We start from the raw sequence: 18381 nt of genomic DNA on the forward strand, positions 1-18381 counted from the left end.
CCCAGTTTTCCTCCGTCCCAGTCTGGGTTCTCACGAACGTTTGCAAGCGAGAGGGGGTGACGTCACCAGACGTTTCCCAACTGCGCTGTCTAGGCTCCGCCTGCCCGCATTCTCCACCAGTGTCACGGGAGGAGCACAAGACAGACACAGTGGGCGTGGCGTCAGGCCTCGGAGAGGCTTTTATTAACAGAAATCATAAAACAAAGGGAATAAAAGTGGCCAAAGGGGGAAAGTGTCCAAAATAACCGGGAATCTGGTGTCCTCGTTGTGCTGCGGGGTTCGTGTGGGTCGGGCAGTGTTCATTGAGGAAGGGTCCAGGCAAGGGGCGGAGTCCGGCGGCCGCACGCGCTCCCCTCCTTGGTCCGGGGCGCGAGGGGCGGCGGCTTCTCCTAGCGGCCGCGTCTCTCTCGTCGGCCGCGGCGCTGGTAGGGGATGGACGGCCCGGCATCCTGGCCCGTCGGCCGTGTAAACGGGTGCGGTTCTCCTCCGGATCGCGGGTCCGGCTGCTCACGTCTCTTGTGGCGCGGGAGTCCCTCAACGCACCCTTCCTGGACCCACGAGGACACCAGTGTGCATGCACGGGGAAGAGACCGGTCTCCTGAGGAGAGGCGCGTTGGGCTTTTAAACAGCGGCGGTAATGAGGCTCCACTTCCTTCAGGTGTGCCCCATCACACGCCGCCAGCCCTGACTCGTCCAGCGCCCCTCCTCTCACACACCCACTCCAGTCGGGAGCCTGGTGAAGGGCGGCGATTTAGGACGGGGTGCCGGTGACAATCAGGGAGGAGGCAGCTGACTCGTCACAATATATATATATATATATATATATATATATATATATATATATATATATATATATATATATATATATATATATATATATATATATATATAGATTAAGATAATGAATACCAGAAATGAATTTGAAGGCAAACACATGCATGTGGTTTCTCATGTATTTGTGTGTATATATGTGTGTCTATACATATGTATGTGTGAGAATGTTTGCTAGCAACAAGCATGTTAAGCTGAGGCTAGTGAAAGTAAAACTGATGAGAAAATGTTTGACTGTGTACGGATGCCCAGTCTAGCGTGGAGCCAGTCCGTCTGCCGGCCGACTGCCCTCCTGGAGACTCGAGAACATCCGATCCTCCTGTGGAGAGAGAGAGAGAAAGAGAGCAGAGGTGAGAAAATGGAGAGAGAAAAAGAGAGTTTGTGTATGTGTGTGTGTGAGTGTGTGTGTGTGTGTGTGTGTGTGTGTGTGTGTGTGTGTGCTCTTGTTTTTGTGACATATCAGGACACAACTCTGTATAATGACATGGGTAAGACACAGGTGTTACAAGGAGAGGGTGACTTATGAGGATATAACCCATGTCCCCATTTTTCAAAACACTTATAAATCATACAGAATGACTTTTTTTGAGAAAGTAAAAATGCACAAAGTTTCCTGTGAGGGTTAGGTGTAGGGCCGAATATACAGTTTGTACAGTATAAAACCATTATGCCTATGGGATGTCCCCACTTTTTCACAAAAACAATCTATCTGTATATCTGTAATATATTTGCAAGATACAAAATAATAACAATTAAATATACTGAAATCATGACTATGAATGACAGATTGTAAATGCAGTCCTTTTCTAGTTAAAATCCATAGAATAGAATAGAAATTGAACACTAAAAATTCACATAAAATATATATTTAAAGGGTAATTTAATCTAATGAGAATGTGCAATGAAAATGGTGAAAGGTTTACTTTGAAACAGTTTTGAATGTTTTTTTTATTATTTTTTTTTTTGTGAAATTGTTACTTAACTTCACAAATAATTAAAGAAACAACAGGTAACACGCTGAAATAAAAATGAAATGTTGGAGTAGAAAGTCTAAAATCAGTGGGCAGCTATTAATCTTTCATTTTAGAATTCGTCAATAGTTTTTCATTTATCAGTAATACACATAAAAATACATATACATATGAAGAGCTTAACTGCAAAAACAACTTGGTTTTCTAAAATCATGTTTTTTCATTGTGCATTCCAATTAATCTCAATCAAACTGTAATTGGCTTATTTTGATTAGGTAAAAATAACAACAACAATATACTAGCCAACTACCATGATAAAACACAATAAAAACATAATAACTCATTTTTTATAGTTATCTGTTTGTTTTTGTGAAAAGTGGGTACATCCCATAGGCGTAATGGTTTTATACTGTACAAACTGTATATTCGGCCCTACACCTAACCCTCACAGGAAACTTTGTGCATTTTTACTTTCTCAAAAAAACCTAATTCTGTATGATTTATAAGCGTTTTGAAAAATGGGGACATGGGTTATGTCCTCATAAGTCACCCTCTCCATGTAATAACTGTGTCATACCCATGTCATTATACAGGAGTTGTGTCCTGATATGTCACAAAAACAAGAGCATACACACACACACACACACACACACACACACACACTTATATATTCACATACAGTATCAATGTTTTGTGTATATATCAATAATTACATGAACAAAAAGCTATCAACGAATTCTGAAAGTTAATAGTCACCCACCGATATACACACCCACACACAGACAGATGAATGCCACTATGTGCTCATCAGGAATAAAATGTAGAATGGATTATCTTCTTTATATAATCACTGTGGCCTGTCTGATAAACACTGGAGCTGAACAGCAGAACTGTGTCTGGCTCCATGGGGACCATATTGATTTCTCTGCTGCAGAGCTATTGACAGGAAATGCTGGACAGTCTACAGTGGCTCAGTCTTTCATAAAGCACACAGTTTGTACTTGAAATATATATATATATATATATAATAATAATAATTCAAAATTATATGATGGAGCAAAGAAAAATATTTTTCCTCAGCAAGCAAAACAGCCCAAAAAGAAAACCACCTCCATAGACAGATACTTATCCAAGGGTTTGGGGTAATTCAAAGAGCTTTTGAGATTCAGTCGAGAGGGGGACATAGATGAAGAGAGAGAGGACTTTGAAAAGAAGTGAAAGGGCAGGGAAATGGTTTTGGCAGGGTTTCAGGATCTGGGTCTAGCAGTGTTATGTCTGAAGGATGTTTAAGGAGCGGGCCGTCCCGAGCCAGGCTTCCAGTCTCACTATAATTACTACAGTGGCTGACAGACATAGTGCTTACAGAAACAAAACAGAGACAGGATTAAGAATAAACACCAATATGCCTACACGCCAAACTCTACACACACAAACGTATATATCACAGACACATTACATGCTTTAAATAATCTAAGAGTTATATGGCTGCTGATTGATTTAAAGAAAAAGAAAAAGGGTTAAAGAAAATAAAGGCTAAATATTATATTTAGATAATTACCTGATGACAGAATGATTTATGATGCTGTCTACTTTTGTTTCACTCACCATGCATTTTCAAGATTGTATGGGAATAAAGAATAGGAAATGGGGACATGTGGGTGAAAAAAATGAAAGAGCTGATGTGTAATTAAATGTTTTATGTGACGTCAAATGGCATCTCTGCATTTTTTAGTGGTTTAATCTCTTTTAGTTCTCTTCCTCGAGGCCTCACTGCTCTATTGTGCCATTGAGATTTAATAAGGGTTGATCCTTTTGAGCCTGAATCAGGAAAGCTTTTTCCACAAATTCAACAAGCAATAACTTTACAGTGGTGATTAACAATCATGCATTCATAGATTTTAGTAGATTATCTTAAATTACTCTAAAGATTATTTATTTTCATAAAAAAAATGTAGTGTTTGTCACTCAAATTAGTGACTGCTGCATTGTAAATCTAATAACAGAAGTATATGAAAAATTAGTGTTGTAATTCATTTATCTTATTCAGCTATTCTCGAATGTAGCTTCAACTCAAAGCACAAGATCGCCAAAATGAGATACACTAGTTAATTACATTAGCCATCTCAAAGAAACATATACAAAGGGCAAGTATTTGAGTTAATTCTTTGCAAGTTAAACGATTGAATCCCAAACTGGTATGATCAAGTGTGGTAGAAACTGAATTAGAGCAGCACTGGCTGATCCAAAATCACCACACTTACTCAGAAATCCAGTTCAGTGTGAGGTCAGGTCAGCCCACCATGGAGTTAAAAACACCACGGCTAGAAACCTCACGCAGAAACACAGCCGAGAGCCAGAGATCCTGCTTCGAGAATGTGACAAATGAGATCAATTAGAGATAGAAACTAAAAAACATTCATGCATATAAGAGAACAGGCAATATCATTTGAGCTGAATGTTGTTTTATGCACTGCTGAGAAACCCTGAGAAATGTGGGAGAATGCAGTGTTGATTTAAAAAGTTGAATCTATTCAAATCCACCCTGAAAAGCAGCATCAGCTCTTGACATGCTAAATGCACATGCCTCCATTTTTCCGTTTCCCTGCACAGATACAAATGTTCAAAGGTGCTTTTTCTCTTCTGTCTCCACAGTCATAATATGGTGCTTACAGAGCTGAAGAATGTGTCTGGAGCTGGGCGGCCGGGGCAGCGTGGCGCAGGGATAATGTCTATGTTGCTTTCTGGGAGTCCTGTTTTAAAAGGGATGAGGTGGGGCCAGGCAGACTGCTGAGTAAGCTAGCCACGACGCGGTCGCCCTCTAGAACAAACAACGGCACGAAAAGAAAGATTCCCTGGCCCCTATGCATTGCAACACTGGAAATAGACAGCTGTGACACTTAATGTGATGTGTAAGCAAAGTAATGGTCACTTTGTAAATCAAATTTAATGAAAAGATGAGATGTTTGAAGAACACTAAATGCCCTGTTCTACAGACAAATAAAGTACTTGAGCTTTGAGCTAATTGGACATTTCCAAATGATCTCTAGAAAACAGCCTTGATATGTTTCATTGGCAAATATTTTATATATCCCATAACATTTTTATAGTTTTATCCATGATGTCAGCCAAACATCCATCACCAACGACTAAAGACCCAGTAATAAATTCATGACTGTAAGCTCAGCATTGATAATATGGGCGAAATTAAATTAGAGGTAAAATTTTTGCCCCTTTTCTGATTGATTGACCTCAACACTAATATTAATCATGTGTAATATTAAATAATATGAAAAGTATTATTTTGACATCTATTGCCATTTTTATTTTTTACAGATCATGTGTAATTTTCTTTTTTTAATTTTCTTTTATTCAAATTTTCATATGGAGAAACAATAGTCCTTTCTTTAAATTTGTCTTATCTATTGCTATATATATATATAGATATATAAATATAAAATGATGCAGTATTACACAAATCAGTGTGTGTGTGTGTGTGTGTGTGTGTGTGTGTCATATATATATATATATATATATATATATGTATATTATATATATATATATATATATATATATATATATATATATATATGTATATTATATATATATATATATATATATATATATATATATATATATATATATATATATGTATATATATATACACACACACACATTTGTACAGTATTACAAGAGATGTAAATTCCACACAGAACTCCGAAATGCATTTCTTTTGTTTTTATTTCCTCTGTCCATCCATAAAGACATTGCACCATACATAAATAATTATGTTGTAAAAATGACTCAGTATTTACAAGTATTACATATAATACGTTTATATAAAACTTTATATTAAATTTAGATAGATTACATTTGGATTGTGGCTGTGGGCGTCTGAGCGTTTGTGGTAAGAGCAAAGTATATGTCTGCATTTGTTTATGTGTATACATTATCTGTGGTTGTTCAGTAAAATCTCTAACCAGCAAGGGCATGAAGTAATAAATTGTCTTGAGTAGCATGGTCCCCAGCCCTTGGCAAAACTGATCCTCACACTGTTTGGGTCGTATGGCCCTTCCATGTGCACCAAATCGCTGGGGAGCTGAATTTGGCACGACTTCTCATAGTCAAAAACCTTTATGGAGTAGCCTGGCATGACTCTCCTCACAGTCAAACTCAGGTAGGGGTGATGTTCTAGAGTCGGGGAATTCACAAAAATAGGATGCTGACTGCGGTTGTAGGCCCAAACTCCATCTGGCTCTTTGCTGAGGAGGATGCCATGTCCGATTTTGCCACGTGTGCGCTGGACGGTTGTGGAACGCGGAGAGACGGGGAGCAGGCCCAAGCACAAGCCTGTACCCTGAGGTAGGTCATAGAAGATGCTAAGAGAGGTGTCATGAACTGGGTACAGACGGCCCACGCGTGTACGAAGCTCCCAGTATGCCACGTTACACCAGTGGTTCTGAGCTCGGGAGGAGGGAGACATACTGGCATCTGTGGAGTGAAAAAAAACTAAAACGTAAGAAACTTGATTTTCAAAAAACAAAAACAAATATTATTTAAAGTATATGAAACAGTGTCATGATTATTATTGTTGTTGTTAATATTACTAAAAATAATACTGGATAGCAATGATTTTAACAATGTTTCTGTAATCTGTCATGTTTATATTTTGATATACTAACATGTATTGTCCCTATTAAATCAACTAATTAATAAAATAAATTAGTTTTTTTTTTCTGTAAATAAATATAATATATATTGAAATTGAATTAATTTAATAAAACTGTAAAAGTTATTTCACTTATTTTCTTAAAAAAAAAAAACGTGCATAATTATTTTTGTGGTTGAGGTTGATATTACTATAATACTGGATAATAACGATTAAAGCAGTGTTGCTATAATCAGAGATAAGTATTTTTATTATTAAATAATATGTCTGTATACTTTTTTTTATTTTTTTTTTATTGTCAGGTTACAACAGATTTTGTGTTTCTGAAAGCCACCAGTGCCCCAGGGACATGCTTATTTCCTCAGTAATGTGCTGTCGTGTCAAGTAATGTCAATGTTTTGACCACTCTCATATCAGCTCCCTCATACAGTACATGTGCTCTCTCTAAATCTCCAATCCTATCAGGAGGATTCGAAACTGAAGAAGCAACGACCCCCACTAACAGGCCTAAAATCTGTCATCTCTGACTCTAACACCCCCCGCTCTTGCCTCAGCATTCCTCTCTCCCCGCGCGGGGCCGACAAGGGCCCCCTCTCCCCCTCCGAGGGCCAGCATTCAGCTCTCTGACCACTCAGTGAAGGCTCGCGACCCCCTGACCCCCCAGCCGCCAGCCTATCCAGTCTGATTAACTCAAACACAGACTGATGGCATTATTTTGCTTCACAGGCTCTATTGAGGGAGAAGATCTAAAGCCCTGGGCCTGTGCCCTCATTCTGCTCAGCCTCAACCCTCTCTGGCCCAAACAGACAGCAGAGGACACACTGTTAATGAAGTACGTTTTGTTTAAGGAGGGGTACGGAAATACACAATCATTATCTCAGACTCTCTGGCCTCTCACTTAGCAAGTTCTTTCAAATGCATAAAAAAGGATACGCTATAAAAAAAAGACAAAAGAAGGACATCATTTTCATAAAGATTTGCATAAAACTTCATGGATTTAGAGTAAATACAATGGAAAAATTATGCAACATTGGAAATCAATGCAAAAGACCTATCAGATGTCCGTGGAAACTAATCTTTTCATCTGATTTTCATAGACTGCCTCATTGTTTAAGTTTCATACTTAACTCCTTTCAATCATATGCAAAAACAGGCAAATCACATATTTGCTGGCTAGTTTAATTCTGTATGCAATGCTATGGTGTATGATAATGTTTAGGAACGTTCAACCTCTCCTTTAGAATGTTTTCTGTTTTGCATGCACAGTTGTTAGTGCCTGCGAAAGCATTCTTGGTGCTTGTGTGCCTAGCCTAAACCAACACCACAAAATGAAAGGGGAAGGAGAGGATGGAGTCTTGTCTGTCCTGCTGTGCCAAATATTAGATCTCCCTCCGCATATTAGACCCTTCCACTGAGCCAGTGAATAGTGGGGGAGCTTAGAGGGGTGATAATGGAAATGCCACGATGAGAACTGCCAAAGAACTCTAGAACACTTCCAGTATTTTCACAACTCTAGAACAATAGCAGCGGTCGTAATTGTTCGTATGCAACAGTAAGCCAACAATTTTCTTTCTTTCTGTTCAACTAAAGATTTATTCTAAAATAACACTTGAAGGGGCAATTCACCCAAAAATCTTACTTCTATCATCATTTACTCTTGCCCTTGTTTAAAACGTATGACATAACGCTTCTTCTGTGAAAGTCAATGGGGACCCCATATAGACAAAACAGTCAAACATCCTTTCATACTCTAAAGAATAAAGTAAGTTATACATGTTTGGAATGACATGAGGGTGAGTAAATTATGATATAATTTTCATTTCTGGATGAACAATCCCATGTGCTTCATTTTTAGTGACATAATACATGAAAGTCAGGCACAGGCACACGCACATTTCTTTATGCTGAGGGGTATAATTGTAGAAGTATCTTTCTTTCTTTGGCAAGTCATATTGCTGCTCATTCCACTGGATGATGAATTTGTGGTAAGAGAACTGACTGCATATTGATCCCTATCTAAGATGAAGCTAACAGATTGTGTCAGGATGAAAAGGCAAAATGATTTCTCCCTGTCACAATACTGAGGAGAAACTGAGAGGAATATGCAGACAGACACATGCAATCACGCATTAATGCAATTACAATAAATCAGCCCAAAAAAAAAAAGTAACTAGATCTAAAAAGCCTTAATATGCGTGTCCCTTAAAAAACAGGGGCAAATAATTTTCCAACAATTGATAGAGTTGTTCTTTGTCAACATCTGTAAAGAATCTCTGCAGAGACAGGCAGGATTTCATTAGTTAAATTGCGTGTTGGCCTGCGCTCTGTCAGGAAGAGGGGAAGCCACAGTGAAGCCTGTAATTTAAACCTTATTTTAAAATGCGACTGGCTGGCTGTGCCAGGGCTTGCATTGCAAAACTCAGCAGGAAGCAACAACATGAATATAATGGGGGAAAGAACGTATGTGACACACCAAAAGAGGATCTTGTTCCCTGTCTCCAGAGCTCTATATGTTGGGTAATAATAAGTAGAGAGCTGTGAGACACACAGCAGATAAGAGTCCCCCAGTCAGCCTCCTGACAAAACTGCCCATTGTTGCTCATAATCTAATTTTGACTCAGTGCTGAAAAGTTGGTGGATAACGTCTAAAAAGTTTTAGCTATTTGCATACGGCACATCTAGATGTCACATTCAAACTGGAGAAAGTCAACAATTATGTGAATGAATCTCCAGAGAAAAGTGTAACGTGTTCATCATATTAAAAATACCCTTGAACATACAGAGTGAAGGAAAGCAAAAACGTCACTACTTCAAGAACCATTAATTAAGCACTGAGAATTTACTTTTGGACTTTAAGGTGAATGTACGTGTGTATGATAGAGAGAGAGGAATGCTTAGCTGACCAAATGCTAACAAAAAAATAACATGGATAAGCTAACCGTTTTACATGTAGCAGCTCTGAAAACAGCCAGCAACCTTAGGTCCAAACCAAAGCATCACATTCAACACATTAACATTTATTTATTAAAAAAGAAGACTGTTTTTGAAAGAAGTCTCTTATGCCAACCATGTCTGCATTTTTAATAATAATAATAATAAAAAAGTAAAAGCAGAAATACTGTGAAATATGATTACAATATGAAGTTTTCTATATTTATATACTTAAAATTATTTTTATTGATTTAAAATTGTATATATTTTAATTTATTCATGTGATAGCAATGCTGAATTTTCAGCAGCATAACATTTGGTGCTAATTATTAACGCTCAAAATGGTTGTTCTGGTTAATATTTTTCTAGAAACTTCCATTCGATGAACAGAACATTCAAAAGAATAGCATTTATTTGAATTAGAAATCTTTCACAACCTTTTAAGTGTAGCATAAGCATATGAATAAGACATTTGATTTACTGAACACACTTTTTCCCCTTTTAAATGCATTCATTTACTTTAGACTTGCACACCAACCTGAATAGTCCAGCGTCATGTCACCGAGTGAACACGTGGCTTCGGTTTCTATGTAAGGCAGCACTGGGAGGGAAGAATCTGCAAAATGACAAGACGAAAAATTTAAACTTTTCTCCATTTGACTACTGAGAAAATGACATATAGGGCTAAAATATCATTTGTTATTTCAAGGAATCTTTGCTTACTTTAAGTGAGAAAGAGAAAATTACTTACTCAGTGGCTTTTGAACTGGTAAGGGGGAGAAATGGGAGTAGGGAGGAGGCGGTGTGTCTGAAAATAGGGAGACCTGAGTTAAAGTTTTCTTTAAATTAAGCATCCATTTAAAGCTGAACACATCTCTGACTTTTCAAGGCTATATGACCAGACCTAGACTTAAAGATCTAATACTGTAACAGCACTTGGCACAGTTTCTCCAGCAAATGAGAACGTTCCCAGCTGGTATGGAAATAACAGGTGACGAAGAGCATCCATCAAAAGACAATGGATGTGTCGTCATGTGCCAGGAATGCATGGAATCCAATCAAAAGTGACCTGTTCTGAATCACTTTATAACAGTGGGTGGAAACACTGCAATTTTGCTAAAGCAGAGAACTAAAAAACTTCATGAAAAACACTTAAAGTATCAGATTTAGCTTTTAAACTATTAACTATTAATTATTAGTGTTGGTGCTAATGGACTGTAGTAACATTGTGTATGCATGTCAAGGTCTCATGCACTTTAGTATGCAATTCATACTGCTTTAGACATTTACTTGTACATGTATGGTTGTGCATTCACTAAACCAGCATGTTACATTTTTATTAGTGTATTCTTTCTTGACCCTCTACAAAGACAATTGTTCAATCAATTCTTTATCTGCAACTGTTCATTTTTTTTATACACAATGTTAGGGCAGTGTTTTTTGTGAATAGGGAGGGAGCAGCGATATCGAGAATCCCAGAGGGATTCTAGATGGGAATTCCACTTCCTGAACAGGAGTATCACTGTCCAACTCCCCTCCCTATCATTCATATTAGTATTTATATTAGTTTTTCCTGAATTGATGCTGATTTGATGCTCCAGAAAACACGTAAGAGGGTTTGCTGGTCTCCACTAGTTTGAAATAGTCTTATATGGTTTAAGATGGTCTCCTGGCCTGGGTAAACATGGACTTCCGAAAAGTGCCCAAAACTCCTCTAGAAGCGTCAAACAGACCAGCCTGGATTGTTTGGGAGACCAACTAAGACCAGCAAACAAGCAGGGCTGAAAACACACTTCAAATGGACAGCAAAGCCATTTTAGCTTTGACTAAAAACATTCAGAGGTGTCCTTACCATCCTTGACTGGTCCACAGACGCGGCTGTAGTGATGGGGGTTGCAGCAGAGGGTCTGGCTGTCCTCTGCCCTAAAGCTCTGACAAAGACTGAGCGGTTTGAGGAGAGAGGAGAGCTGCAGGTCCGGCCAGCGGAAGAGTCGACACAGCAGGTACTGTGGAGACACCAGCTGACCTCCAATTCGCACTTCAGTCTGTGAAACCAGAACACATCCACTTGGCATCCCGCCTTGAGACTCCACAGCTTCCAGCAAAACATCCAGAGACTTCTCTTTCAACTTTTTAAGAAATGCATAACTGCACTTCTTGAGTTCTTGCTCAGTCACGGCACCATTTTTCCGTTCCCTGCCACTTAAACTGCTATAGTTGTTGTGATTCCTATGTTCAAGGCGACAAGCCAGTCTGTTTTTGCCTCTGGGGAGTTCGCTAAACAAACAGCATGTTACCGTCCTGTCCTCGCTACCCTCGTTGAGGGGTCCATCGTGCTCAATAAGGATCCCCGGTTCCTCGCGTTCCTCAACGCGTTTGCTAAAGGAGCCTGCATTGTTTCCCGGTGCGTATTCCGTTCTTGCGATCTTCTCGGGGTTGCTGTCACTCCAGTCATCCGGAGCACCATCGCCCCCTTCTTTACCTGCGGTGACAAAACGGCTTCTCCAGAGTCGCCGAACCAGACCCGTGCGTCTCGTCCTGAACATACGACAATTTAAACAGTTTGCATCCGTTTTTCCTATGTTTGGTCAGAGCCGCGGAGACTCCAAACGCTCGTGCGCTCGCAGTGCGACATCAATGATCTGTGCTCACATGCACAGCCAAGCAGAGCCTGAGCAAAACCCAACATTAGACTCCGCTGCTACAATATATCAGCACTGTAGCAAATAGATAGCTATAATAACGATAGCGCGGTGCATCCGATTTGTAAACATTCCCCAAAATACGAGAAACTTCTTGTTGAACAATACGAAATGCACGACATGCAGAAAAAAATCTTCGACAATCTCCCAAACAGAGCTTTTTTTCCCCCAATCAAACCTTCTTCAGCAGTTCAATGACGCCGAGCACATGAATGGATCACAATAATTCTTATTCATGTTCCACGCGCTCCTCGCGGAAGAAAATGATTGTGTTGCGACGGGGCAAAGTGGTCGTTCCGGGTGGATAGACGGACGTTAGATGTCTTGAGGTTTCGTTCCGTGTTTCGCGCGAGATTAATGGGATTCTTCGATGGTCTTTCGCCGTTTCACTCTCTTTCTTCTTCAGATACACACACACGGGGCCCCCGAGGAGAGCAGTGGAGCCATTGGTTGATTCCCATCATGTGCTCGTCTAGACACTTTGGCGGCTGCGAGCCGCGCTGATTGTTGCGCAAACACAGTATCAAGTTTCCGAACTCTTAAAGGAGCAACATGTACCTGTGTGTGTGTGTGTGTGTGTGAGAGAGAGAGAGAGAGAGAGAGCGCGTGCGAGCGCTGTGGCAGTGACAGAACATCAAAATGTTACTGCTGCAATGATTGTGATTGTGATAATGAAAGCAGTAGAATAAGACCTCGTTTTTATTATTAATTTATGTAGTTATGTTTTACCATTTTAAAGAATATAAATACTACTAGTAGTATGCCTCTTACCACCACACTATATGAATTGTTGTACATATTATATAATTATATTTATAGGCTAAAGTGTGTGTGTGTGTGTGTGTGTGTGTAAAACACAAAACGGAGTACATATAGCAAGGATTATAGATAGATAGATAGATAGATAGATAGATAGATAGATAGATAGATAGATAGATAGATAGATAGATAGATAGAAAGATAGATAGATGGATGGATAGATGGATAGATACTATTTACTGTACCGTATTGTTTAAAAAAGTAAATATATATATATATATATATATATAAATTCTGCACTGGTGAATGATATAGAGAATGGTGGAAACCCTTGTTGCAAACTGTTAGCATCAAAAGCAAGAATCCTTGGGCTTTCTCCCTTCACTTATCATAGGGGTGATAACTGTTGTAGCCTGGCGTCAGGCTAATAATTGCAGCTACTCCCATTAAGTCTCTTAGATAGTCTATCAGCAGAAGTCTGGAGCAGAGAGACAGAGAGACCAGCATCAAACCACCCCCTAAAATATCCCTATTCCATCCAGTCAGGACAGACGTGGGCTTGTTGATGGGGTCTAGCAAGACCCAACAGGAATAGCATGTCAACAAGCCCCTTATTCCTAATGGACCTTAGGGAAAGAGGCGAGACAGTGGGAGACAGAAAAAGAGAGCACTCACATCCCTTAAGGCATTTCCTCGGGTCCATACTCCATTCTGGATGGCGCTAGTGCCATGAATACTGCCAAAATCCTCTAGAGACAGAAACAAAGTCAAAATACATTCAGATGACACAAGTGCAACTAATATAGGCTGAAGACTGGATGAGTTGATGAAAATGTCTCAAAATCAATTGAATGCACAATGCGACAATGTAAAGAAGCTGTGTGGTAAAGACCTTATTTCTGACTGCTGGTGTGGCCTATGGTAGCAGGAGGTCATAGCCACAGACAGACATTAACAGTGTAATCTGTCTCCTGTGGAAGGTTTTGGCAGTCAAAACGAGAGTTTCGGCAAGGAAATTTCGGAGACAGCCAGAGACTTAAATGAATGTCTACTGTGTCAATGTGATGCTTCTACGTGGCAGGAGTATGTGGATATGAAAAGCAAAATTGAATATCCTTAACAAAAGCAGAAAAAAATATTTTCAGTATGTGACAATATTAACTAACATTAAAAATGACAAATACATTTATTACAGTAGTTATTAATCTTTGCTGACAATACAGAATACAGTTGTTCATTATTAGCTCAGGTCCATAACTGTTTTTTTAAAGGGACAGTTCACCTAAAATTTTTTAATGCTTTCATAATTTTTTCATTGTCATGTTGTTCCAAATCCATAGGAGTTTAATCTTAATCTCTGAAATATAGAGGTTTCTGTCCCTCTTTGGAATATCCAGGTAACCAAGACTTTAAAAAGGTTATGACTCATAAGGCATAAAGGTCAAAAGGCAAAACACAAATCTGTGGTGAAATCCAAGTCTTGTGAAGAGATATGACAGCTTTAAATGATGAACATATTAATTTGGTCTTTTTTACATCTAAATAAAAAAAAAAAAAAAAAAAAAAAAAAAAAATATATATATATATATATATATATATATATATATATATATATATATATATATATATATAGCACTTCACACATGGTAAACACAGAAGCTCAAATATTCTAAAACAAACTTCATTGGTTTTCATGCGTCACACACAAATTACGCATACAGACGCTTCTGTATTTACCAAATGTGATCCAGTCTGTTTGTGTGTTTATATGTAAATAAAAGCCTAAATTAAATCTGTTCATCATTTACAGCCATCTTATCTCTTCACAAGACATGGATTTAACCACTCGGTTCATATGGATCGATGTCTTTATGACCTTTTTGGATCTCCTAAGTTCAGGTTACCTAGACATTCAATAGAGGGTCACAATTACTAAACTAAGATTAATAAATGCTTTTCCATTGTTGGCTCATGTTAACTTATGTAGTTAACTATTGAACTTCAATGTAAATTGTTAACGTTTTCATCATGCTGTACCAACATCTTTGTTTCAGTGTATTTGCGTTGCCAAAATAATTAACAGCATGTCCTTTCTACACTAGTCAACAACTGAAGTGGATCAAAACCTTTCATCAAAGTTGTCCTAAAACCTAAAACCAAAATGGGTTCCTGCCTTAGGACAACTTTGATGAACTTTTTTTTGATCCACTTCACATGTACTAGAGTACGTGATTGATTGAGTTTTAAGAATTTATCTAGAATTTCTTTTTCAGCAATATATACAGCTAAAAATATATAGTGATACCTCATGAGCAAAAGTTGATCACAGCAGGTAATCAACAATAAATTCCTGTTTCTGTGAAGTTATTTAAACTAGCACTATTTTGCCACATTACCTTTATATATAAAATATATCTGCTTTTTTCCAATAAACAACAGTTAATATCGAGTACATCAGACACTGTGTATGGCCATTTATATTGTCTGTTTTTGCAGTTACGTTGTTTCATTCCTGAATGAATTTGAACAGTCAGTCGGCTGATAAAATGATTCAAATGGCTCTCTTATACAGTCACTTGCTTTGCTCCTGAATGAGTCAGAGATTTTGAATAAATCAGTTTAGTGAATGATTCAAATGACTCATTCCTAAGGATAGTCATTGGCCACCACCTACTGGCATAATGATGTGTCCTTCCTAAACAATAACTGAAAAACTAGACCAGAACTGTCATTATAAAACAAAGAAGTCAGAAAGAATATTCATCATTGCTGGTTTTCATTTATGTTTTTAATCCAAATTATTTTAATTAAATAAAACATATAATGCATATTTTATTATATATTATATTAAAAAAATGCACTCTCTAAACCAGAATATTCTGTTCTTCAAGATGGTGCAAATAAACACTAGCTCTATGATCTACATGGGAAAAAAACTGTTTTAAGCTAATAACATCGCAAAGAGTTGCTTTATTTACTTAGATTCATTAAAAGAACACAGAAAGAACAACCGACATTATACAATTTATTCTTGTAGTTAAACAGCATATGCAGGGAATACGTATTTCAGATTGTTTCCTCTTTGAATACACAACAGTCTCTGCCTCGCTGTGCAAAGCTGACTCCGTCCATTCACTTTGTGTGTTTTATAAGCATGCCTGTTGTTGGCTCTACGAGCGAAAAGAGAATATCTCAGAACCCAAGGAAGGAAGTGGGCTAAAAACAGAGGAAAGGGAGAGAAACTCAGCGAGATCAGACCACTCTGTTGCTGAGCTGATTGTAGTCTAGTCTAGTCTCAGAGCGCCTGGCGCCGATGAAGCAGGCCATAAACTTCCAGACGAGAGAGAGAGAGAGAGAGAGAGAGAGAGAGAGAGAGAGAGAGAGAGAGAGATAGAGCTCTTACTCTTACTTGTGTGAGTAAACAAAGAGTTTACTTCACTTAGCGTGCAATTGACTTTGCATTTGTGCAGCACAGTCGATGCAAATAAAGTTATCTTGTGCCTCGTCATTTCAGAACTATTATCTTCACAGTGGCACACTAGACTAAATGATTACAACAAGACAGGTAAAAACGCACCCAGCTGTGGACCTCTGCTGAGATTCAAGTATGCTTCAGGAGGGGGAAAGAAAGGAAAACAGAGACAGAGATGTACAAACACAGACAGAGAGATATAAAGATTACAAGTGTTTGTGTTCATCAGTAAACCTGCATAACCAGAGACAGGCGTGTCCCGTCAACAGTAATAGACTTTGCATGCATCTGTGCCAACCGGTGTTTACGTCAGTGGGTACAAAGACTACATCTAATCTCCAGGAGAGAGACGCAGAGAAAGAGAGGAAGAGGACGGAAAAGGGAGAAGACCATTCCAGGGGCCAGCAGGGCTCTGAATTAAGTAAGAGATCGAGAAAGAGAAACGGAGAGAGCGAGGGGTGGAGAGGAGAGTGTAAATCAATGGAGGAGATTTGAGACAGGAAGACTATAGCGTCAGTACAGGCTGGAGATAAGGGCTTCAGTTCCATACACAAACACACTTGTTCTCCCGGGCCGAACAGCTACACATACTTTGTCTCACTGTCAAGTGACCAGACACGCACAGGTCCTCTCTGCTGGTGCTTTTCATCACCGCTCATGCACTGCTAAAGGAGTTTATGCTCCTTGATGCTCCCTGACTTCCCATGTTGAAATTACTCCCACTGTAATTATGGTTAGTACTTTTTGATTTATTTATTGTATGTGAGATGATTTTAATTTTTTCACTCAAAACACACAAAAGTCATTCAGGCCGGTTTTACTCGAAACAAACAAGTTATACTGATGGTTTGTTTTGCTCCTCTATTTTCTCTGCCTGTACACTCTCTTAATATAAAGTTGAACTCTGTCAAAACAGAAACAATAGATTGGCTGAACTCGCATGCATTTCATCCTTAAATAAGCAAGATTCACAACACTATAAGGTGAGGAAACACGGGCCTGACTGAGAAACATGTGAGTCTGGCCAGGGGTCAGAGGAACTTTTCCTCAAAGATAAGCAAGAGAAACAGAGTACATAGAGACTTAAGGGAAAAGCTACTTCTTTCAGGAAGAACCCTCTGCTTTGAAAGTAATGTTGACTATAAGTGTAACAAGAATGTGTGTACGTTTTTATGTATGTGTTTGGCTCTGATTTAAACTGACAAAGGAGCAGAAAAAACAAGAGGAACTGAACTCCTCTACAAAAACAAAAAAAAAAAAAAGAAAAGAAAGAAAATAATATAACCTTAGTTTTTTCCCTATTTACTAATATCTGTATTCTGTTCATCTTGTGACTTAAATATTATTTATGATCATTGTCAACTTCATTATGTTAGCTAAAATACTCATAAATTACTTTCAAGGCTGAATTCTGAGGCATTGAGGTACTATTTTAGGTCCCCTAAAACCGCTGTAGTGTCTTTGGACTGAACATTGATCTGTGAGTAAACTGATCCTGTGTGGCTCTCTTTTTGCATACTGTATCACAGCACACAACATCCTGACTGCTTCACAGAACAACATTGTCTTTAGTAAAACTACCCAAACATCCTTATAAACCAATTGTTTACAAGTGTTCTCATTAAATGTACAAATTACAGTAAAAAAGTACTATTTTAGATTATTATGTAAACATTTTAACAATATTTAATAAAAATGAAGGAGGGTTTGTGGACTTGCCAAATTAGTGATTGTTAGGATTAAATAAACATGGTCCTCCTAAGTGTTCATTGAGAACTAAATTTACCACATCACAATCATGATATGGTTATTTATCCTTAAATATCATACATATATGACAACATTGTGCAAAGAGTCCATAACATGCCTTAAAACGGTTCTGAACAGGAATAAAGAGACATACATTTATTCTTCCTTTTTTCTGATTTGTAGTATGGTCATGTAGGCAAAACCTGGCATTCTTTCTCTCCTCAGGAAGTTAACTTACCAGACTCTTTCTATACAGAGCTTTAAACTCTTGAGAGACCAGGGCTTTGGGTAGAAAGCAGT

At 38.4% G+C, this 18381-nt stretch overlaps 1 protein-coding gene and 2 long non-coding RNA genes across 4 annotated transcripts; 1 reads left to right on the forward strand and 2 right to left on the reverse strand.

The window, feature by feature from the left end:
* Window positions 1-1043: 1043 nt before the first annotated feature.
* Window positions 1044-4819, forward strand: LOC113105298 (uncharacterized). Its single transcript, XR_003292334.1, has 2 exons — window positions 1044-1181; window positions 4455-4819. It is a non-coding gene; the product is annotated as an uncharacterized LOC113105298 (long non-coding RNA).
* Window positions 1062-4522, reverse strand: LOC113105299 (uncharacterized). Of its 2 annotated transcripts, none has more exons than XR_003292336.1 (3): window positions 4473-4522; window positions 4064-4164; window positions 1062-1150 (listed from the first exon to the last, which is right to left on the reverse strand). It is a non-coding gene; the product is annotated as an uncharacterized LOC113105299 (long non-coding RNA). The 2 variants fall into 2 exon arrangements; XR_003292335.1 differs by having other exon boundaries at window positions 4064-4167; window positions 4473-4519.
* A 703-nt stretch (window positions 4820-5522) lies between the features above and the next one.
* smad6a (SMAD family member 6a) lies at window positions 5523-12616 on the reverse strand. The gene is made up of 4 exons (XM_026267509.1): window positions 11252-12616; window positions 10151-10207; window positions 9938-10015; window positions 5523-6290 (listed from the first exon to the last, which is right to left on the reverse strand). Exons 1-4 carry the CDS (start codon window positions 11943-11945, stop codon window positions 5749-5751), a joined length of 1371 nt encoding a protein of 456 aa, XP_026123294.1. The 5' UTR covers window positions 11946-12616; the 3' UTR covers window positions 5523-5748.
* Window positions 12617-18381: the final 5765 nt, after the last annotated feature.

This window comes from Carassius auratus, chromosome 7 (genome assembly GCF_003368295.1).
Source record: "Carassius auratus strain Wakin chromosome 7, ASM336829v1, whole genome shotgun sequence".
Taxonomy (NCBI): Eukaryota; Metazoa; Chordata; class Actinopteri; order Cypriniformes; family Cyprinidae; genus Carassius; species Carassius auratus.